At 42.9% G+C, this 24,557-nt stretch overlaps 1 protein-coding gene across 4 annotated transcripts; it reads left to right on the forward strand.

Annotated features, from left to right (window-relative positions):
• Positions 1-24,557, forward strand: LOC121321777 (protein transport protein Sec24C-like). Of its 4 annotated transcripts, none has more exons than XM_041260951.1 (25): positions 1-157; positions 2,906-3,090; positions 3,311-3,403; positions 3,586-3,706; positions 4,026-4,171; positions 4,839-5,504; positions 7,896-8,032; positions 9,306-9,374; positions 10,855-10,966; positions 11,631-11,758; positions 14,146-14,284; positions 14,532-14,647; positions 15,765-15,889; positions 16,334-16,525; positions 17,280-17,373; positions 17,653-17,769; positions 18,177-18,347; positions 18,960-19,056; positions 19,258-19,403; positions 19,920-20,058; positions 20,206-20,324; positions 21,063-21,242; positions 21,622-21,813; positions 22,084-22,173; positions 22,379-24,557. In XM_041260951.1, the coding sequence occupies exons 2-25, from the start codon at positions 2,934-2,936 to the stop codon at positions 22,517-22,519; spliced, it is 3,687 nt and encodes a 1,228-aa protein (XP_041116885.1). In that variant the 5' UTR covers positions 1-157; positions 2,906-2,933; the 3' UTR covers positions 22,520-24,557. The 4 variants fall into 4 exon arrangements, with proteins under 4 accessions (XP_041116885.1, XP_041116886.1, XP_041116887.1 ...); XM_041260952.1 differs by having other exon boundaries at positions 21,625-21,813; XM_041260953.1 differs by lacking the exon at positions 9,306-9,374.

A 24,557-nucleotide genomic window follows, 5' to 3' on the forward strand; every position in this document is an offset into this window, starting at 1 on the left:
CGCCAAGGAGAGTCAGAGGGAGGGATTAGCTGCGATTGAGCTTCGGCACTGGCGAACCGAAACCGGATCAACCAAACACCCACTGCAGACAACCGAAACCGGGACACAAACCGCCTGCTCAGGCTCGTTAGCCGCGCTGTATTGAACCGCGCCAGAGGTGAGTACGACTGAAGGGGTCTGTGTTCCGAATCGGCCGGGATAGGAGGGGGGAAGAAGCCGAGGATTGAAAGCGTATCTCTGGCGGTGCAGGCACTGTGCCGCACGGTTGTAGGCCCTGGACCTGGGAGACCGATATGGACAAGTTTTAAATAAATAAAAAAAAATTTTAAGTATCTATCTATCTATCTATTATTTAGAGACACGTACATTTGAACGAGAACCACGCCATTAACGTCAGGGCGTTGCAATTTGGTATGGAGTCCTTGTCGCAGTTTTACACACACCACCTCGGTATTGAGTGTTGTGTCATATGTATATGTCTGTATGTATATATGTTTATGTGCTAACAACACACACGATCGTTTGGAATATTATTAAGGTGTTTTTATAGAGGTGGAGAAATCCTTTGCAAAGCGAGGGGCTGTCATGTAATATTAATAGATAATGGATACCAGAATCATTGAGGATAAGTTAAATGTCGACCGCGTATGCGCCTACACTTTTAAAGAAGTGGACAGAAATGGGTCATTCGTGTAGGGGGGTTTAGTCTAGGTTTTTCTTCTTCTTCTTCTTCTTCTTTTTTTTTTTTTTAAACGTGCAATGACAATGTTATGTTTCGGCCTGCTACCCAACACCAGCGTGTAGAGTCTCGGTAGTTTTTATATAATTTAAGAGTGCTAGTCTTGACAAACTAGCCCTTCTCACACTCAAGCAAGGCAAGATTGCAACAGAGTTATGGAAATAAGACTCATTGCAGTTTCACACATTCCAGGTGTGGGTATTACCTATGGGTAACAAACTCAGCTGTGTCTTATTAAACTCATAGTAAAACCAGTAATGGATCAAATTGCTATACAATGGGAGTCTTATCTCCATCCCTGCAACAGAAATGGGTTCAAATGTATTACCCTACACTTTTTTTTTTTTTAAATAAATTTGAGGAAGGTTTTTCTATTTGAACCTATACATCAAATGTAACAACTCTAGTTGCTTCCTATAAATAGTTATGGTTTAAAATACAATTTTTGTCCATTGTTTGTTTTTGTTTTGCTTTCTGTTGTGACTTGGGTCTAGAATGGTGTCCTTTATAACCTCCTCCTGCCAGTTGTACAGAGGTGCTATGCAGTAGGAGTCTTAAAAAAACAGGAATGGCTCAGACTGCTATGCAATGACTCCTATTGCATAGCAGATTCACCCATTCCACTTTTTAACATGAGCTTCATTAGCTCCATAGGTAACAAGTGGAAGTGTGTCTTATTAAACTCCTAGTAAAACTGGGACTGGAGCAACTGCTGTGCAGTAGGAGTCTTATTTCCATCCCTGCAGATTTAGTTTTGGTTGCCTGGCTGAGACCGAAGCTTGTGTCCCTGCTACAGCTAAAACTGCCTTTTGAGGAATGTTAACAAGCCAGACAACAAGCTGTGATTTGTAATACACACACACACACCGTCTGGGGGGTTAACTATTGAAGCAGGTAGTGAAGTGAACAGACACCAACAGTGAATGCTATTGTTACACGTTCTGCAGTAATGTGGGTTTGGGACCTTGCCGCTTTGATGTGCAGATGGGTGTAATGTAGCTGTTCAGCATGTCTGATGTAGTGAAGGATGTTTAGCTGTTGCTGTGTAATGTGTGGTACAATCAGTCATAGAGTACAGTACACTGATAATGCTACACTACTTAATATGGAGTGTTTGCTGTTATTACACAAGACTCATTTCATAGCAGTTAGACTTGTACCCATTTTTTTCTGCTATGAGTTTAATAAGACACATGTGAGTTTGTATGAAAGGCCATCTGGGTCAAAAACGCATTATTTAATACTCGTGTTGATTTGGAGCAATCAGAATACATATAATACTATGTGTTCTAAATGTAAATGAACTACACACTTTCTATGTAGTGGCTGGTCATTTTACAGTCATGCAGTGTAATTACAAGAGTAGCCAATCACCTTCTAGATAACATCTTTTTAATTTGACGTGAAATACGCTTTAAAAAAAACTAAAATCAAGACTAATGGCAGATTTTCTTCTATGGTGCAAAGGTAGATTTGCTGAGTACTGCCAATTTCCTGAGACAGACCATGTTGACTGTTCAGTTTGTATTAGCAATGTACGCAATCGTTTTTTCCAATTATATTTATTTATTTCAGGTTTACACTAAAGTTGTAAAGTTACTTATAGATTCAAAGTCAGATCTTTCAATGCCAAGTCCATGTACCGCCACAAACTGGGCGGGAATGATAGATGTAAGGCAATCTTTAATTGGATCATTTATTACACATACTATTTTCTTTAAATTCATTGGTTCTCATTTAATTTTCAGGGATCTGAGTGGGCAAATTAGTACGTTGCAACATGTACTAAAGTCAGATTAGAACTAAATATTTGAAACTAAATAAAATGCTTTTGACCCGGCTGGCTTTCCATAAGTTTGTTACCTATACACTGTGGCTAGTCAAGCTTGTAGTAAAACCTGGAATGGGTGAAACTGCTATGCAATAGGAGTCTTATTCACATCCCTGAATTATAATTAAACCTGGTAAGAACCACCTTTTGCACAGATTATTGGCAGTATCTGTCTGTCCCAAGTGTATCTGAATATGTGCTTGTCCTATTGTGATATGGAGGTTTGAGTGTTTTAGTCTGGGGGTGTATGGCAGGTAGTAACCTCCTCCCTCCTTTCACATGTGTCTGCTGCAGTTCTTGTTTTTAAACAGTGCTTGTGTGTGTTCTCTCCGCAGGTCTGTTTTGTTTAGGGATGAACTCAGAATGAATGTAAACCAGCAAGCACACATGGCCTCACCGTACAGGCAGCCACAGCCTGCCCTTCAGGGGTACAGCCAGCCCGGCTATGGGGAACCCCCCACACAATACGCACCCTACAACGGTCCCAATCCAGGGTACCAGCAGGGACCAGCTCCAGCAGGTAACTGGGGTAAAAATTTTTTTTTTTATAGATGCACCAACAGATTATTCAGATTGAGATCTCCACAGATGAGGGTCATTGCTGTTGATTGGGCTAATTTACCAGCTGCTTGGGTTCGTGTGGGTTGCTGTTCTCCACAGAAAACATTTTGTATGGACATTTGTCAGTGTCACTGTATATAAAAAGATGTGCCTCAAACCTTTCTCTTTCTCTGTTGCAGGTTATTTTCCTTATTCAAGCTTGCCCTCTAAGGCGCTTCCTGCTACTCTTGCTTCTGACCTCTCCTCTAACTCCTCCTCTCCGCTCGATCTAGGTAATTCACACACTTTCTCTCACTCGCTCCCATTCGCTGGGCTTAGCCATGCTTACAGCTTTCTGGTTCAGATCTTCTTCTTTTTTTCATGGGGTAATAACCAGAGTTACAGTACTCCATTAAGTCCCCCATCCATTTTCTCTAGTCTTGTACTTTTTTCACTTTGTGTTTGTTTGTTCCAGGTCCAGTGCGACCCTCGCCTAACTCTGGGCCCCCCCCTATGTTGACCCCCCAGGGGTACAGCCAGTACACACAGGGAGATGTGCAAAACGGCCCCCCGACCATGAGCGGCCAGCCTCACAGGTGATAACACCCCCACTCTGTGCAAATGGGGGGCAAGGTTTACACACGCAAACACACATGCAGGCTATTGTTTATGTAGACATTCATCCCAAGTTACAACACAAGATCAAATCTGCAGCATTTTTACCCTCCCTTCCTTCCTCCACATCTTCCCATCCCTCTCTCTACCCCTCAATCTTCTCATCCTAATCTCTTATATTTGCGACAGTCTTGGTTTGTAATGTAGTAGTTTTTTTCTTGTCAGTGGGTCTTTCACTGTTTTTTTGTGGGAATATCTGTGTATAATTTCTCCTCTCTGCTCTCCTGTATATTGGAACAGGCCCCCAGTCTCTCAGCCCTACCTCCCAGGTAGTCAGCCAGCCTACCACCAGCATTACGGAGCCCCGCACACTGGTATGCAACAGATGACCAATCAGATGTCGGGGATGCACGTCTCAGCTCCGCCCCCTGCAGTCTCTGGCTATGGTATGCCTTAGTGTGTCTGATTTTTAGTTCTCTACTAAACTACAAATTCATTTATTTTTGTTCTTGCATGGTGTGGAGGTTGAAACGCACAGTAAAACATTGTAGTTAGTTAACTTACCTAAGACTGTTAAGCATAGTATTAATGAAGCCTCACCCCCACTGGGTATAAAGTGGTTGTATCCATATGTATATCTCTTGTTTGTGTTGGATATGGGTCATTCCAACTCGCATGGTAAATGGGGCTTATTTGCATCAATTCATATTTATTTGTTGTAAACCCCTTGAAGCGATAAAGTAACGCTGTGTGTCAAGGTCTTTTTACTGCATGGAGAATAATGAGTTCATTTCAGCAGTGGCCATTTTTACCACCTTCAGACTCTTTCCTCAGTTCTAATGAAACTTGATTGCGATGCTCTTTTGCACCAGTTGCTTATCATACATGCGTGATGTCGCACTGGGGTTATAGTATTTGAGAGCGTGTGTCTGTACATACATCATATTCATGTATGTGTGTATATGCATGTTTTAGCCAAATCTAGAGAACATCCTAATCAATTTTAATGAATCTTGGTTACAACATCATTAGGAGTATCAGGACCTGGGGTCTAGGCACACTTACTAGTGTTATGATTACAAACCCGGTCTGATACTTCTCTTTCTTTTCCAGCACCCTCTTCTCATCCTCAGACCTCTGTCAGTTTCTCGGGTGTGCCCTCCTTTTCCGTCTCCTCACAGCAAAACTCCCCAGCAGCCAGCCTAACACATGGCCAGCCTCCCTCACAGCCCCCCTTCCCTGGGTCACCACCTCTCTCACAGTCCCCCTTCCCAGGCGTTCCACCTCCAGGCTCCCAGGCCCAATATTCGTCAACCCCTCCTCTTCCTGTGTCCCAACCCCAATATTCATCAACTCCTCCTCTTCCTGTGTCCCAGCCCCAATATGCATCAACCCCTCCTCTTCCTGTCTCCCAGCTCCAGTATTCTTCAGCCCCTCCTGCCTCCTCACAGGCCCATTACCCAGGGGCCCAACCTCCACCTGCCTCCCAGGCTCAGTTCTCTGGGTCCTCCCAGACCTCCCCCTTCCACGCACCCTCTTCCAGCTTTGCTCCCCCTGCAGGTGCTCCCAGACACCCCGGAGTGCAGCCAATGCAGGCCCTGCCTCACTCCCAGTACCTCTCTGGGCCCCCTCGCCAGCCCATGCAAGGGCCCCCGCTCTCCCAGCAGAACCATGTGGCCCCGGGGCCCCCACAGCCAGGCATGGCCCCAGGGATGCAGGGCCCCTCAGCTCAGCCGGCACCCCCAGGACAGGGGCAGGGCGTCCACCCTCACCAGAACGGTAAGGGCACAGTAGTAAGAGTGTAATGATGGGTCACGATGCATTCTACAGTCCTAATGGGCTACTTTCTGGATGCATCCAAAGATCCAAATAGTTATTTAATGAATCTATTTTGTTAAGACAATGAGCTAGGTTGTGTATAATATATATATAAAATAATTTGGGTGGTGAGGAGGCTGTGTTAATTAATTTAAAGTTGTATTGTAATTCAAATACCTGCCTAATGAGAAAGCTGCTTGCGGAACAGCAGTCCTGAATTTCTCAGGGTGTAACAGAAGCTGGCCAGTGTTGATTTCCTCAGTGAATTGGGGTGCCTCTCCCTTGCCAAGCCTCTTTGTCAGAGTTAGTGCCTCGAGTTTCCAGCAGCAGAGACTGCAGTGCTGGGTTACAAGGCCTGAGTGCGGGGCTGACACATTTGCAATGCTGTCCATGGGCAAACCCCGCTGAGTACACGGTAGCAGTGGGCATACAACAATAGTACAGTATAGTGAAGAGCAAAATGATGCTTTGTCTTCCCTACCTGCATTCCTCCTTCTGAATAAATTGAGGCTCTGGGGGGGAGGTATTGTGGCTTTTGTGCCAATGAGGCAATGATTGATTGATTTATTTATTTATTTATTTTTGTAGCAGTTTTTCTGAGATCAAGTCTTAGTGCCATATTTTGATAACTGCCAGTGTGCCCTTTGTAAAGTGATCGTCTGACGCCTGCCCGCAACTCTCTGTTCTCCAGCATTGCAAGAAAAACTTTTTACTTGACTTTAACTTGGCTGTTGGAACAGGACAACAAAAAACACTACCTGCGGTATCCGATAGCCTCCTCACCCCCAAGAACAAATATTAATGCCAAAGTGAAATGCCTAGTCCTATTGAATGTAATGGGGGCTCATTTCCAATACGTTTACTCTGTTCTTTAAATAGCAAAGGAAATAATGTTACGTGAGAAACAAGTGATTCTGAGCTTTCAAGGTCCTCTTAAGCAGGGTTGAAAATGCCCCTTCAGTTACATGAAATGGAGTGCAATTGGAGAAAATGAAATGCAGTGTAATTACAGAAAGTGTGACCTTATTAAAAATGTAATTGTGTAGCCTTATCTGTCTGTATTACTTTGGTTTGGTTCTGGTTTTGTAAGATGAGCAGGTTTTTCTCAGTGAAAACACATTGAGAAGCCCCTCGTGTGTTTTGGATGGGTTATCCCTTCTTCAGGCAGGACTTTGAGTTGTTCAGGCTGTTGTCTGACATCACTTTCCTGGGACAGCTATGCACCCCTGGCAGGGTCACGGGCAGATGACTGATTGTTCTGTCACCAATTTGTTTGTTTTGTTTAACTCTCTCTCTGTCATTTATAAACGTTTGACGGTAGTTTGTTTCAACAGCTGGGAAATAATTCCTATCCAGTTTGTCATCTTCGATTTACTCTTTGCTGAATGAAACGAGCAATTTAGCAGGTCGTTGTCCTAATAATTCTTTATATATAATTACTCTTGCTATGTTTTGATATTAATCGGTAGAGCTTGTTAATGTCAAATTCCCCAAAAATGTTCGTGTAGTTTCACTGTCACTGTCATTTCACCCAGTTCTGATATATCTCGTTGACTGAAGCAGCGCTACAGCGCTCTTGTTCTTTTAAATTACTGTCAATAATCAAAGCGTCTACTTTTGAAATTAACGGGGTAAGGTGTAGGTAGGCTTTTGCTTGGTATATGGTGACAGTTACTAGTTTGATTTGAAAATGGTGGAAGAGGAAAACACTTAATGAGTGTTGTGCACAATCCCCTGACCGACGTCTCCGCGGCAGGACGAAGCGGCCAGTCTGCCTTACCTTCCAGTGACTCCGGCGTGCTGAAGAATAAGTGCAAGTCAGTTATGTGCAACTAATGTGGTGTTTTATGCATGTTTTTGCTCGTAAATTTATGCTGTAATACACTTTTATAGGCTGCGTTTTCTACGGTTTGAGAATTTTTTCTATGGTTTATTTTGAGACAGTTTAACTTGTGTAGGATCTGTGTCTATCTTTACAAGGTATAGCTCTGTTGTGAGCAAACGTTATTTCAATTAGAATATTGGTAACCATGATTTTGTTGCATGTTGAATATGATAAAGGGGCTTCGCTGAATGAGACGTTTCTCAAATGCGTAAAGTTTTTTTTTTGTTTTTTTTAAAGCATAGAGGTCGATTTCAACCATTCTCTGTTTGAATTGAAAAATAAAGATAAAAAACTCCCTGGTAAATTCTTTCTAAAATAAATGTTTATTAATCTGCGATTTGGCAAAAAACTAAAAATTGAATAGTAGCAATCCTATTTTATATATATATATATATATATATATAAATGATTCACACTTCTTGTAGTGTAATTCTCAATAGAAATGTGTTTGCTCACCCCCTCCGCAGGTGCATTTGGACAAATGAGTGGGCCACAGCCTGGCTATGGTGGTTCTTACCCAGGCCCCCAAAACTATGGGGCACAGCCCCCTCCTCCCGCCGCGCCCCCGCAGAAACGGCTCGACCCAGACTCCATTCCTAGCCCGGTGAGTGAGCACTCCAGCAAAGGTTTGTGTGTGTTTGTTAGTGTAGAAGGAACGTATTATTGAGCTCTCTGCAGAAATCAGGAGCGGACAATCAGGTGAGGGGTCATCGCTGTTGATTGGGTTATTTTACCTTTGCAATTGATGAAACAGCTGCTTAAGATTGTAATGATTGCTGCTTTCATCACACACCCCAGCAGCTGTTTCTTCACTTTTTTCACTTGAAATGGTAAATTACCGCAGTCAACACCAGTGACCCTCACCAGTGGAGAGCTTGGTGTGAATAACTCATGCAGCACCAGTGTGCTTGAACTGGGTTACTGTAGAGGTACTTCATACATAATGTTAAGACAATTGTTTTGATTTTATCCTGAGATATTAAGGTTCTAGTATTGTATTGGTTCCATTTTATAATTATTAATCAATTAATAGTGCTACAAGTACTAATACTAAAAAGGTTACATGACAAACGTTCCACTATAACTATCTCATTGTCTTCAGTGTTGAAAATAACGGGTCACACTATCCTGTCACCATGTATTGTAAAGAATAAGAACATACTGCAACTGTACACGTGTTATAAGGTATCTCTTGTTCTGTTATAAGGTATCTCTTGTTCACTTCCTAACATAGTTTCATATTAATCAGATAACCCATAACAAAAAATGGTTTAAACCACTGATAGGGTTTAAAATAAGTGGCTACTATATGAATGTGTGCGAGGGCATGTGTGTATACCACACTAATACATATGGAATAGGCTATGATAAAACGTTGCATATTAGTCAATCTTTATTTTATATAGCGCCTTTCATAGTGGACCGCCATCACAAAGCGCTTTACAAGATGCAGTAACAAGAAGAAAATCCATATCATATAAACAACTTGACACCATATAGTTACATGTTTGTCACATACATATTTCCTAACGTTTACACTATTAATGCCCCTAATGACCCCACTGGGGAGCCCCTCTGGAATTGTGGTGAAGCATTATATTATAAACACTTGGGGTACCCACAACTAATGTATTGCAGTTCCTCCTGATATGAGAATGACGCTGTGCTTTTGCTTGAACTCTTGCATGCGTGATGTGCATACATTCAGTGGTGTCTGAAGATGTAAACTACTACTACTAATAACAGCAATGCTGATCTGGCATAGAAGGGAGTAACAGATGTTACTTTTCTGTTTTTTGTCTCTCTTCTGTTTTTTTTTTTTTTTTTAATTATTTTTAATTTTGGGACACCTTGTTACCTTTTTTTAAAATAAAAAGCAAGTCAGTGAGCTGCCTGCTGTGCAGAAAACAAGACATAGAATAGATCCAGACGCGATCCCCAGCCCAGTAAGTGCTGCGTCTGCCTGCCTGCCTTTCTGTGTGTCTCTCTGTCTGCCTGCCTGCCTGCCTTTCTGTGTGTCTGTCTCTCTGTCTGCCTGCCTGCTGTTTAGTTTGTCCATTGCAGTAACCCCCGTTTTGGTTTTTTTAACCCCCTCTATCTCGTAGTCCTGTTGCCAGTGATCACATGCTAACCACCCCTCATCTACCTCCCTGTGTCTACAGGGACACATATGCTGATTTAAGTAGCTGGAACCAGTTTCACAAATCACTTTCTAGGCTGCTTAGCAAAAATATTAAGGCTGTACGGGATGTAAATAAGACTCCCATTTCATTGCAGTGTGCTCCATCCCTGGTTTTACTATGAGTTCATTAAGACACCTGCTCTTTTTACCTATACACGGGCTAATCAAGCTTGTATTAAAACCAGGAATGGATGAAACTGCTATGCAACAGGAGTCTTATTTCCATACCTACTGTATAGGTTAGCAACAAGTGTAAGCAACAATTCTAAACTGTGTAATACAGGATAGTATGGTCGTGGCTCCAAATTGCCCGATAATGCCATTACACCAGCACTTTCATTCTCATCTTTTGATGGAGGCCAAATAACTGGCTCCTGACCCCGATTACAGCCTTTTAAAGGTGGGAGCACTGTATTTTGCTGAATGTTTAACATGAAAGTGGCCGGTTTTGTAAATGCAAGAATTTGTAGTATTTTTTATGCATTGTAAACCACGATGAAAAGATGTCTATAAATACTAAACGGTTTAAAACCTTAGCCGGCTTCTTTTCTGTCTACCACAGAAATCTGCTCGGCTTGTCGGAATGGTTTAAAAAAGATTTGTATTTTGTTTTATTCATTTGTTTTCTTTTGTAAAATTAAAACTGGATTTCGCAGAGTATCTGTTGTCTAGAAGTGGTTAGTGAAACTGGAAAGCATCATTGAACCAATCTGTAATGTGTAACTGTATGCATATTAAAAGTAAGGCTGTAAAGTGACAATCATATTTTTTATGGTTCCACTGTTTCCTGTAGAAATGAGTTTCGGAACGGCTTTCAAATGCAGAAACCATTACTACATGAATCTGTCAATGGGGGGAGAGTGGGGAAGGTGCTGTGTTTTAACTTTTTGATTCCCAGTGCAGTCAGGGGCTCCCATGTCTCCCCTAGTAGAAACACTACCGTTTGTAGTGCAAGGTAGTCTACGTGCAAGCATAGCTAAAATCCCACTCGCTCAGAGTTGCTGTTCTTGTTTAGGGCGACAAGGAGACAGCAGTGAGTGCTGCATTGACTATACCGTCCCTGCTGGGTTGGGGAGGAAAATTGGCTTGGGGTAGTTCACCTCATTGTGCTACCGCAAACCCTGCAGGGCAGATTCCTGGAGGAGATCTGTGGTTCTCTGGATCTGTAAGTGGGTTGCAGCAGTGAGTTGCCCCCTCCCACTCACACTCTCCCCCCCACCCCCTCTGGTCTCTGTCTGTTTCAGATCCAGGTGATCGAGGATGACCAGGCGAACCGAAGCAGTGAGCCGTTCACGACAGGGGTCAGAGGTCAGGCACCACCGCTCGTCACAACCAACTTCCAGGTCAAAGATCAAGGTACCATAACAAACTAATGTGCCAGTTTTTTTAATTCTGCATCATCAAATTAGGTGTTCAATGTTTAGACTGGTTCACTCTTGGGTGGTACAGCCGTCACAGAGGGCGATTTTATAGTGTCTCTGCTGCAGCTGTCTTTGGTGACAGAGAGACTGGAGTATGAACTAGCCTTTACTGGCCACAATGTGGGGTATGCTATTAGTCACTTAGATGACTTGTCAAGTGTAGCAAGCACATAGTCTTCATGAAAAGGGCCTGCTGCATGCGTTTTCAATGCATATTTCAACCTGTATTGCATGATTTTATAATTGTTTGAAAGTGACTTGAAAAGCAAAACACATGTGATGCATTACTATCCTGTGTAAACAAATGTTATCCTTATTAGCACTAAGCTTGAACTACAGGGAGCAAAGAAGACTCCCATTGCTTAGCAGTTTGATCCATTCCTGGTTTTACCATGAGTTTAATCAGACAACCCTTGAGCTTGTTTCCCATACACTGTGGCCAGTCAAGCTGGTATTACAACCTAAGATCATGAAACTGCTATGCAGTATGCTCTTATTTCCATCCCTGTACTATTGTTTCCTTAAGTAAGGCAGTGCAAGACTAGTGCTAATCTGTTTTCATGTTTTTTGCTCATTTTGAATTTGTATTTGCAATGCAGGAAACGCGAGCCCGAGCTATATAAGATGCACATCCTACAATTTCCCCTGCACCTCGGACATGGCGAAGCAGTCTCAGGTTCCTCTGGCTGCAGTCATCAAGCCCTTGGCGACTCTGCCCCTAGACGAGGTGAGCACAGCTTGAATCTCGCTAACAGACTTTTGTTTTAATATTTATTTATTTTTCTGTTTTACTGTCCTTCTCCTAATATCATCCCCTACACAGTGTTCCACTGCATATCACTAGTCATGAGCCTCAGGTGTGTTCCGCCTTGTAACAAGGAAACAGGTGCTGGTGCAGTGACAGTATGGGAGCCACGACCGCACAGTCTTATAACCTGTTCCACATTATAAAAAGGCAGCCTTATAACAAAGGCAGCACCCAGAATTAAAGTATTTGATTTTGTTTTTTCACCTATTTTTATTTATTTGTATTTATTTTATATAATAAGCACAGATACATTTCCATGAGTTTGCTGCAGGGATGCACAGCAGTTTGTTCCATTTCTGGTCGTACTATGACATGTAGACACAGCTGAGCTTCTTACCGATGTGGCAAATCAAGCCTGTATTAAAACCTGGAAGGTGTGAAACTGCTATGCAATAGGAGTCTTATTGCCATCCCTGTACTGTATTCGGTGATTGCTCTGTGTGTGCTGCTGGTTCAGCTGTGAAACACAGCATATGGAACAAACACTTTGCAGCTGGACCTCGGGCTAATTATAGAAGCTGCAGCAACTCCAGCAGCACCCCTCCTGGTTGTATAAAGGGTCTGCAGCGACTTTGTGGCAGCTGCCTTGCTCCCCTTTCACACTCCTCTCCCTCCCATTCTCCCCCTCTCTGTGGCGTCCTTTATTGCCAATCCAGTGCATTTCAGAGTTTGTTTTTCCTGCAGTGATGAAATTGCATCAGAGGGTGCATGTATAATATCACAAATATCAGTTGTATTTCCCAGTCTCCTCACTGCTTGTATTGTATCTCTACTCCCTTGTCTCCTCCATGTATCCACTACTCACAGTACCCATCCGCCCTCCCTCCCGCCCTAATCCCCCTGAATGCTGCTGTGCTGCCAATGATCATCTCCAGTTCACCCGCGCTTGCTGGAGCTGCAGCTGTTCTATAAAATAAATCAAGTGCAGAAAGTAATCCTTGTCAAATATATTGGATAGGGAGAGGGGGTCAACTGCTGTATGACTGTTGAACAGCAGAGACCTCCAGAGGTCAGATACCGAACTGCATTGAAATACTCTTATGGAGATGGAGGTCCTTGCTTGTTGCTCATTTCATCCAATTAATTTCAATCTGAGACTTCTCTCCAGCCTTAAGCATTCATTTCTGTTGAAGTTAATAAAGCAATGGTTATACCTTAAATGTTGATTCTGCCCTGCACGCAGTCCATTTATATGAAGTGTTTGTTTCATGCTGGAATATATTTTAACTTTAATTGTGTAATTGGTGCCTAATCATTAATGCTTACCAGTGTTGCATTGGGGAACACCCTGACACTGCTGGTAAGCTCTCTTGTACGCTGAGAAATCAATTGATCAGTCGGCAATTGCACGGCCATGTGTTTAACAGCAGTCCAGCATGAAGCAAACCTATTATGTAAAACTTAACGCAGGGCACAATTGATTTCGGGTAGTCGTTTCCAAACCAGGTTACAGGGACGCATCCTTTAATTATTGTGCTTAGCAGCCAGATTTCCTCTTGTCCAGGTGTCTGATTTTTTTTAAATTGAACTGAGAAATTCATGTGAGTTGGAATCTGGAGGTCCTGTTTTAGAATATATTGCTCACGAACTTGCTTTAGATTTTGATGGCAGATAACACTTTTACTTAAACCAGGGGTGTCCAGTCATGGTTCTGAAGGGCCATTCCACCCTGGGTTTATACATAATGAAGAACTTCATTGTCTGGATGGAGGGTTAACTGGTTCAATTAAACAATTTAGAACAGGGTTGGAACCAGCTTTGGTCACCCCTGGGTTAATCATTCAGTAAAGTACAATGCTGTTTGAAGGGTTCTTAGTTTTGTGCTGATGTGAAGAACAAGTAGTTTCTAATGTAAAATGAAAAGATTTATTTTACATTTCCCTCTCTTTGTTGTATGTTTGCAGTCATTCTGAGCAAGACTGAGTTTTGTTGCTCCAATATTGAATTGTCATTTCTCTAAATCTCCTTTTACCTTGCTTGCTTGCTTTGAACTTCTCTCAACACAAACTTCAGGGATGGAAATAAGACTCCTATTGCACAGCAGTTTCACCCATTCCTGGTTTTACTATGAGTTTTATTAGCCACAGTGTATAGATAACAAGCTTAGGTGTGTCTCATTTAACTCGTATAAAACTATCCCTGAACACTATAAAATAGTAGCAGGAATGTATCTATTAAAATGACCATTTGAAGCTACTTGATTTTTTCACCCGCACATTGATTTGAGGTTGTGCAAGTGTCTCGGTATCTCTGTCTCCCTATGTGTGTTGTATACTGATGACTTGTCTTTGTTGTTGTGTTGTCAGGTTCCCCCGTACATTGTAGATCACGGAGAGACGGGGCCAATCCGCTGTAACCGGTGTAAAGCCTACATGTGTCCCTTCATGCAGTTCATCGAGGGGGGCCGGCGCTTTCAGTGTGGCTTCTGCAGCTGTGTGACCGAGGGTGAGTCTGCCACGCCACGCCACGCAAACATTTACTAATCCGTCCCTGCAAGTCACACCAAACCGGGCTGCCCCTTTTCACAGCTTGACACTAGCATGGTTTTACATAGGTGTACTTAGACCTATAAGTAAAGTTAACAAGGAATTTGTGCAGAAATGGAGGATTTTTATTTATTTATTTTTTTAGTAGTGTAAGGCAGCTTTGTTTCTCATCCTGTCTCCTAACCTCGTCCTCCCTCCCCGCACAGTGCCTCCCCATTACTTTCAGCACCTGGACCACACAGGAAAGCGAGTGGACTGCTATGACCGGCCGGAGCTCTCCATGGGGACATGCGAGTTCACCGCAACTGTGGACTACTGTAAGGTAAGTCCTGGAAACCAGTACACACTGCCTTCAAGACCAAACCAACCTGTCTCTGCATGTTTTTGATGTGTAGTGAACATCAAAAGAAACGTATCACCTTATATTTGGATAAAATTCACTAGATGTGATCGAAAAATGACAAACTTTGTTTTAGAGCATGTGCAGTGATTTGAAAAAAAAAATAAAAAATCAATTTATTTTTATTGTGCTGATTAACAATTGACATCACAAAGGTGCTGCAAAATGATCTGTCGATCTTGGGCAGGTGTTGTGACTCTTGGTCTTCCAGTTCATGGAGTGTCATTGACAAAGTGTGTCTGGTTATACCGTCTTGCCAGGTTTGAAATTGCTGGCTGTGAGAACCCAAGACGGCGAGCCACAGTACAATGCCCTAGTCCAGCCTCCAACATGCCACTGCTCTCTTGACAGATGTGGCATGTTTTTTTTTTTTCTGTGATTCTTTATTACTTTTATTCAAGCTTGTAATTCAACAGCTGAAATCACTCCATATCCGGTGTTCAATCAGCTGTCTCACTAATTAGGTGATTAAGTGCATATGCTTCAGTCACTCAAGCGTGTCATAGTCAAGGATGAATGATTGAGTGATTTAAAAAAAAAAAAAACATTTTCTTTTTTTTTAAGTGTTACCGCCATTGTAAAGTTAAAACATTTGAACTCTAAACTCCCTTAGAAACAACATTTATCTGTATATGGGAAATTGTTTGAATAACACAGTACATGTTACTAGAACGTCTGTTTGAACTGCATGTTTTCGTCAGGATGTTTTAGGAAGAATTTGAAACGTTTAACACAGGAATGGAAATAAGATTCCTACTGTATAAAAGTTTCACCCATTCCAGGTTGTAATACCACAGTGTTACAGAGTGATTAGCCACAGTGTATGGGGAGCAAGCTCAGGTCTGTCTGATTTTAAACTTATGGCAAAACCAGGAATGGATCAAACTGCTATGCAATGGGACTTATTTCCATCTGGTTTAACACTTAGAAAGCATGTATAAAAAAACCTGTAAACTCCATCAGAGTGCTGTATTTTGTGTTTATTTTGCGATGGCCCACGGACTGTTAAGGTTTAAAAGTTTCAAATTCTCTGTCCCAGAACAACAAGATCCCACAACCCCCAGCGTTCATCTTCCTGATCGACGTCTCGTACAACGCGGTGAAGAGCGGGCTGGTCGACCTCATCTGTGCGGAGCTAAAGACTCTGCTGGATTACCTGCCCAGGTAACACCCCAGCCGCTGCAGTGAGCAGGAGGAGGAATATTGTTTTGGCTTCATACTACAATAATAACAAACTTGTAAATATTGATTACAAAACTACGTTAATAAAAATTAAGATGCAAGTCTAGGCAGTTGAAAGGCCAAACTATATAAATAAATTGTCAGGTTAGATTGAAGAGAATCTGCCCTTGATACCTTTTGGGACTACGTTCCAGAGCTTGGGTGTATATTTTGAGAAGGCACGTGGGTAGAGATTTTAATTCTGTGATCCACCAGTAATCCAAGATCTTGAGAGTGCAGGGCTCGACCAGGGAACTTAGGGAATGAGCATCGCTGCAAAGTTCTGGGGGAGAAAAAAAAAAAAATCCTGTAAAATTCGAGTTCTGAAAAATCGTTGTTTTTTAAATAAGAAATGTTTAAGCTATGGCTCCTGTCTGTTCTGTTTAGGGAGAGCAGCGAGGCGGACTCGTGTATCCGGGTGGGCTTCGTCACCTATAACAAGGTGCTGCACTTCTACAACGTCAAGAGCTCGCTGGCGCAGCCCCAGATGATGGTGGTCTCAGACGTAGCAGACATGTTTGTCCCCCTGCTGGACGGGTTTCTGGTCAACGTGAACGAGTCGCGTGCCGTCATCAACAGGTGATGGCGAGAGGGCAGCGACAAGTGCAATGCAAGGATTGAAATAAGACTCCCATTGCACAGCAGTTTTGATTGATTTTCTCCTTTTACGAGGGGTTTAATTACACACTTGAGCTTGTTACCTGTACACTGTGGCTAACCAGCTCCTAGTAAAACCTAGAATTGGTGAAGCTGCTATGCATTAGGAGTCTTATTTCCATCCCTGCAGTGTATATGTAAAAACAAATTGTATGAAATCATATCGGATTATTACTCAAATGCAAACTGAAAGGTCTATTCGGATCAAGCTCTCCACGGGTGAGGGTCATTGCTAGTGATTGGGCTAGTTTACTAATCCAGTTGAAACCAGTGAAGGAACAGCTGCTTGGGTTTATGTGGTTTGCTGTTCTCCAGAGCTTAAAAAACAATCATCACAAACGAAAGTTGCTGTTTCTTCACTTGTTTCACTTTGAATGGTAAATGAGCAAATAATAGGAGGCTTACAATTATATGATAGGGCTTTAGAGATGTGAACAGTCACGGCAGTTCTTGCTATGAATGAATTCACCATTTAGTGTGACACGGATATCCAAGCTCATCTTACTGTCAACACTGTCAAAATCTCTGAAAACCTTATTTTAAAAATAAATAATAAAAAATAAAATAAATGACAATAGATACATTTAACGGAGCCACATAAATAACTATTCCATCGGAAATCTGTAAAGTCTTAACTTAGCAGCTTAGTGTAGCTTGTGTGTGTTTTGCATTCCAGTTTGCTGGATCAGATCCCAGAGATGTTTGCTGACACAAGGGAGACAGAGACGGTGTTTGCCCCAGTGATCCAGGCTGGCTTGGAGGCCCTGAAGGTAGGCCAGCTGTGCTTAATTGCCCTAGCAGTGGCATGCTGGTTCGTGGGTTCTTTTTAAAGTGAAATAAAAATGTATGCTTGCATGAAGCAAAGTTTTTAAAGTAAGATTATTTTTAAATTTGTCTAATCCATGTGTATTTTATAAATGCCTGAATCCTTTACAGTACTTTGGCAAAACTGTAGAATTTACAAGTTCCAGTATTGGCAACCTCCCACCTTACCCTTCTGCATCTGTTTTGATTTTTTCTCTCTCTCTCTCTCTCTGTGTGTTTTCCAGGCTGCGGACTGCGCAGGTAAGCTCTTTATTTTCCACTCGTCGCTCCCCATCGCAGAGGCTCCGGGGAAACTAAAGAACCGGGAGGACAAGAAACTGGTCGGCACAGACAAGGAGAAGGTGAGCCCTGCATTCACAGTGCACTCCAATTCAGACCTTCTCTAAAACAACAACTGCTTTTCACATGGTGTGCTTAACAGGGATGGAAGTAAGGCTCCTATTGCATAGCAGTTTAATTCATTCCAGTTTTACTATGAGCTTCATTAGAAACATTGTGTAGGTAACAAGCTCAGGTATGCCTTGTAAACTGGTAGTGAAACTAGGAGTGGATCATACTGCTGTGCAAAGGGAGTCTTATTTCCATCCCTGCTGTCCATTCATACATCACTATAGCATTTTTACTTGTACATGTATTAGAGTAGTAGGTAATGATGATTTACTTTTCCATGATGCCTATGAGCTCATGTCTTGTATGCAAGCTACTAACATGCTTGTATTTGTCTACCTGTTCTGTTCTTGTGCTGCAGACCCTGTTCCAGCCCCAGACCAGTTTCTTTGGCAACCTGGCGAAGGAGTGTGTGGCACAGGGCTGCTGCGTGGACCTCTTCCTCTTTCCCAACCAGTATGTGGATGTGGCGACACTGGGCGTGGTGCCCTCTCAGACTGGGGGCTCTGTGTACAAGTACACCTGCTTCCAGGTGAGACGCGGCACATTGCAACTGCACTGGAAGGAACAACTAATGTTCTGCTAGTCTCTAAATTGTCTTAGACAGGCGCCTGCTAAATAAATAAATAAAGAAATAATAATAATACTATAAGCCTTTCTCAGTGTCATAGCATTTTAGTGTCATAGTTTATTTTAGTATTATAACAGATCAGTACACTAATCTCAGACATGAATTGAGCACAGGAATGAAAATGACTCCCATTGCCTAGCAGTTTGATCCAGTCCTGGTTGTATTAATTTAATCACACACCTGAGCTTTGTTACCTATACACTTGTAATAATCAAGCTTCCAGTAAAACCTGGAACGGACAAAACTGCTTATTTCCATTCCTGGTTTATTCTTTTACTGTCGTCTTTATAACTAAAACTGAAAGCACCTCCTGTTTTTTCAGTGTGGAGTTTCATCACAGTGCTGGTTTTAGCTTTGTGGTTGGTCCCTAGATCAAGCTTTTCTCTGAATTTTTCCATAAACCGTACAGGTTAGATTACTTTGTGAGGATTTACCATATTTGAAGAGTACAGGTTCAGCCCCTCTGTGCCCCTAGCTGAATCTGTTTCTCCTCTCATTCTATCCTGTGCTCAGGTGCCTTCAGATGGGGATCGCTTCCTCAATGACCTGCGCAGGGATGTACAGAAACAGGTCGGGTTTGACGCAGTGATGAGGGTCCGAACCAGTACAGGTGAGTCTGCCTATCTGACTGTTCAAACTGCTTGAACCTTGTCATCAATATACCTGAGCAAGGGGCTCTGATACCCAGGACTGTGCAGCAGAGCTAGGACAAGTTTCTAACCCTGCTCAGACTCCTGGCTCCTGATCAAGTCCCTCAGTCCCACCTATGTCAGATCCCCACTGGCCTCACTGATTCCTGCCTGTGTTTCAGGGATCCGTGCGACAGACTTTTTTGGAGCTTTCTACATGAGCAACACGACAGACGTGGAGCTGGCTGGGCTGGACTGTGACAAGGCCGTGACGGTGGAGTTCAGACACGATGACAAGCTGAGTGAGGAGAGTGGTGCACTCATGCAGGTGAGATGGAGCAGGCCTAATGGTCTGAATCATAGCAGTGATCCCGGAGTTTGAGCCATGAGATTTAAAAATAAATATATAAACAGGGATAGAAATAAGACTCCTATTGTACAGCAGTTTGAGTTTTGCTATGAGTTTAATAAGACGCACCTGAGCTTGTTACCTGTATCCAGTGGCTGATCAAACTCGTACTAAAATCTGGAATGGGTGAAACAGCTATGTAATAAGTCATATTTCCATCTCTGCTGCCCTGATCTTAAGTGGTGTATTTCAGTACGCCCCCAGCCACCATGGGTTACTTCATTATTATACTATGTAAAATAAAAACACAGAGAAATAATGTGCAAAAGCAAGTTTTTAAGGTGTGATCTGCCACAGTTTATGATAAAATTAGACCCCTCTCTCTGCAGTGAGGTCAGAGGTGACAGCTGTCAGTCCTTGTATGTTATGAGTTCCTTGTAGCAGTGGTCTGTACATTGTGGTATTGACAGTCTTGCTTGTCTGTCCTGTTCACAGTGCGCAGTTCTGTACACCAGCTGCAGTGGTCAGAGGAGGCTGAGGGTTCACAACCTCTCTGTCAACTGCTGCACCCAGCTGGCCGACCTATACCGGAACTGTGATACCGACACACTCATCAACTTCTTCGCCAAGTACGGTAAGAGAGACCCATGCATGCAGTCTGTTTGCATCTTCAGAGAGGCGGGCTGCATTATGCAGCATGCAATGAGCAAAGAGAACAGCAGTTCAAAACTAAATCATCCATAACCCTTGTGTAACACTGTCTGTCTATCTGTCTGTGCAGCCTACCGCAGCATTCTCAACTCCCCCACCAAGACGGTGAGAGACGCCCTCATCAACCAGAGCGCTCAGATCCTGTCCTGCTACCGCAAGAACTGCGCCAGCCCCTCCTCCGCCGGACAGGTAGGTGCCACTGGCCAAAGGTTTTCTTGTATGTTTTGGTGTTGAGTGGCTTCCTCTAATCAAGTTGAGAGTATTGTTCTTGTTCACTCGTTGCTGTGTCAGGCCCGCTAGCAAAGAGAAGTTGGGTCTGTCATACAAAGAATGCAAGGGAAACCTATTACAAAAATCAAATAAAATAGAGGAAACCCTGATGTTAAAATACTTAATCTGTTCATATAGAACATGTTGTGGTTTAAAGGTTTTGAATGCTTTGTCATTGACATTCTGAGTGCTAGCTCTATAAGTGTAGTTGCTGCTGATGGGTTCCAATGGGGACATGACGTATATCAATCCTGTATACTAGTCAGCACGGGGAGAAAATGTGGAACAGAGTACCCATTGTGGAGAAAAAGAAAAAGCCTTGTTCTTTTTTATATGCAAAATAAATATTGTATATAGCAGCCATAACTCTCAGACCAAGAGTTTGATTCTTTTAAGTATTTCTTTTGATTTTTGGTTGTTGGTTGCAATCAGCCAGTATTGTGTGGCAGTGGGATAGCAGTAGAGAGACTGCCTGCCTCCATGCTCCGCTCCCTGAGCCCATTGCCTGGCAGGCCCATTCATTACTGATTTCCTGATAAGATACACCTGAGCTTGTTACCTGTACCCTGTGGCTAATAAAGCTCTTACTAAGTCTTGGAATGGGTGAAACTGTGCAGTAGGAGTCTTGCTTCCATCCCTGTATGTGGTGTTTCGCAGCTCATCCTGCCCGAGTGCATGAAATTGCTCCCAGTCTACCTGAACTGCGTGCTGAAGAGCGATGTGCTGCAGCCCGGCGCTGACATCTCCCTCGATGACAGAGCCTACCTGCGCCAGCTCGTCACCTCCATGGACGTGGCAGAGAGCCACGTTTTCTTCTACCCGCGCCTGCTGCCGCTGGTGAGTGTGGGTGCTGTTCCTGTGCCTGTGCATCACCCTGTCTCTGGTGTGAGTGTGTAAGACTTCCCTTTATTGCTGTGGCAGAGGGCCACACATTCTTACGTGTGACCCTGTGTGTGTTTGTTGTGACTGCCTAGTGTAGGGGTGTGTGTGTGTGTTCGTTTTGGAACCTTGTCTGTCTCTCTCTGTCTCAAGTGTTGTAATTTTAGCTGGGTTTCTGTTCTCTGCCTGCGGCAGTTCTGGACTGGGCGCATGTTAGTGTTGTAACGCTGTCTGTATCTATCTGTCCTGTATTGAAATCATCTGTCTCTTACCCCCTTGTATTGTAACCCTATATTGCTCTCCTGTATTGAAACCCTCTGACTGTCTCCCCCTGCAGCAGAAGCTGGATGTTGAGGGCGACACTCTACCCACGGCTGTGCGGGACTCTGAGGAGCGGCTCTCGAAAGGGGGGCTGTACCTCCTTGAGAATGGGTTGCACCTCTTCCTGTGGGTGGGGGCCAATGTGCAGCAAGAGCTGCTCCAGAGCGTCTTCAACACCCCCTCCTTCGGGCAGATCGACCCCAGCATGGTGAGGCAGCAATATTTATCATAATACTGTATGATGCTTGATATGATCAAATAGACCGTTTTGTTAAAAGATAATGAGACAGAGAGTATGTATTTATAAAACGCACTTATTTTTCATTCAGTAACCACCTGGGTGGGTACTCATATCTTTAATCTGTAGTCGGGTGGATAGATCAGTTTTATTAAGTCCTTTGCTTCTTCTGTTGGCCTGATCTGGGTACAAATGTGTGGAGCTGAGGAGTAGCGTGTTTGTCTCGTTGTCTGTCTGCAGACAAACCTGCCGGAGCTGGATAACCCGTACTCGCGGAGACTGCGGGCCATCATCGAGAACTTCCGGGCTCAGAGACCGCGATACATGAAGGTAGGGGCACTGGGCGCTACTGATTCATTCACTTTATTCATTATTGTGTGATTCCTATTTTAATCTTATTCTAGAGCCATTTTAGTCAAACAAGCAAACAAAGGTTTTTCACTATGGCTTTGTATCTAGTTTACCATAGAATCTTAAGTTAAGACCTTGATAAACTGGGCTGTAATCCCTTCTCTCTCTCTCTTCCCCCCCCCAGCTGATGGTGGTGAAACAGGATGACAAGCTGGAGCCGATCTTCAAGCACTTCCTGGTGGAGGACAAGAGCACAAGCGGAGGGGCTTCCTACGTTGACTTCCTGTGTCACATGCACAAGGAGATCCGGCAGCTGCTGAGCTAGGAGCCGAGCCTGACCACGAGGGCAAGCCGAATCACCCCCCAAACTAATCGCACACAGACTCAATTGCTCCTTCTATAATAGTTCCTTTTCTCCTTTTTTTTTTTTTTTTTTTTTAAATTGACTAAAAAACAAAAACAATAAACAGAATGATCTTCGAACTGAATGGTTCTAAAAATCCTCTCTAGCCCTCCCTCTCCTCATCCATCCCTGTTTATGTATTCTCCTTTTAAGTGGGCGGGGGGGGGGTGGTTTGTCAAACCAGAGGAGCGGAGGAGGTAGGGGCAAGAGTGCATCTTTGCTAATAGAGCTGTTGTATAATGTATGTGTATGATATGACGTTTAGCATACTGAGAGATTTTGTTTGGTTGGAAACACTGCTACTGATTGGAGCTCTCACAGCTGGGACTGGATGTGATTTGGTAGGTTTGAAAGGCAAATCTATGCTTGCACATTTAAAATTCACAATTTAGGAAAGGAAGTTTCATTCTGAGGTTTTTTTTTTCTGTTCTGCTGTTTCTGCATCTGCCTTTCTGTACCTCATCATCTTTCACATTTACTACCCTTGAACAATGATTTTGTGCTGCCTGTCCGCTTCTTTTTAAAAATATTTCATGGAATGGGGAGGGATGCACGTTTATTACGTTTATGTGCAAGCATCATCTCTCCCTTGGTAAGGCAATGCCTTTACCAAGACAAATCCACTTGCCCTCCCTGGTCTGTGTTTTTGTTTTATTATTTATTATTCTTATAATTATAACTACAGTACACTGGCTAATCCAAACCCTGTTCAGATTTCACTGTTCAGTAATATGTACCGCACGAAAAAGAAAAAAAAAAAAATTGCCCTGTCTTGTGTTTTTGATACCAACTATAATAAATCTTTATCCACTGACTGATATTGACCTGTACTATAATACACACGTCTGCAGGTCAGCGTTTTCAGTAGTAGTTCAGTTGTCTGGAAATTAAGTTTCTGCAGCTGCTGTCATCCTGCATTTCATTACGATGGCATCATGGTTTGGATTAGAGGCCAGTTAAGGACTAGCAAGACTGCTGCACCTTGTTGATGTTTTACTGATGTGATCAGGACTGGGCCCCTGGATTCCTAGGGCTATGTCATTTGTACAGAACAGGGATGGAAATAAGGCTGCCATTGCATAGCTGCTTGATCCACTCCTTGTTTCACTATGATTTTAATCAGACACACCTGAACTTGTTACCTATACGCTCTGGCTGATCAAGCACATAGTAAAATCTAATTTCCATCCCTGGCCCACACAGCTGGCACAGTCTGCATTTTATATATATAAAAATGATAATCTCAGACCAGGTATGCTTAAAAAGTAGCAAGCAAATAAATAGTTGTTCTGGGTGCAGGGCTAGTGTTTTTGTTTCACTGCCAAAAGATGCATTTTTAAATAAATTAAGGATGAGGGTGTAGGAACAGTTGCTCTGTGTGAGGAGAGAGAGCAAGCAATACTACCCCCTCCCCAACCACGCCTTCTGGTGCGACGCTAGTCCAGTCCTGGTTGTTAAAAAAAAAATATATAGGTGTATATATCAACCCATGTTTGTTTTACAGTACGTTCTGAGAGACCACTGTCTGTCTCAGTCACTCCTTAGGGTATGAACTGTGTGCTGCAAGCAATGACATACTATTACCACCCTGAGTGACTGCAGAGTCAATCCACCAAGATTTAAAACAAACATCCCTGCCTTCCCAACAGCAAGTAGTGATAGTACCACCCTGAGTGACTGCAGAGTCAATCTAGCAAGACCTAAAACAAACATGCACATTAATAATTAAGATTATTTCTGATTTGTTTTTTCTCCAGCTGTGCGGTAGGTTAGTATGTCAGTCAGACACTGTCCTAGCATTGCCATTGCTGTAAAAAAAAAAAAAAAAAAAAAAACATTGATGGCACAACTGCTGATAATTGCAACCAGCATTCTCCCAAGCACTCCTCCATCACCTGTATTTTCCTGTAAATTATAATTATTGTTATTTTTATTAATCATTAAAATAATTATGTATGTA

The sequence above is a fragment of the Polyodon spathula genome, chromosome 10 (genome assembly GCF_017654505.1).
Source record: "Polyodon spathula isolate WHYD16114869_AA chromosome 10, ASM1765450v1, whole genome shotgun sequence".
Taxonomy (NCBI): Eukaryota; Metazoa; Chordata; class Actinopteri; order Acipenseriformes; family Polyodontidae; genus Polyodon; species Polyodon spathula.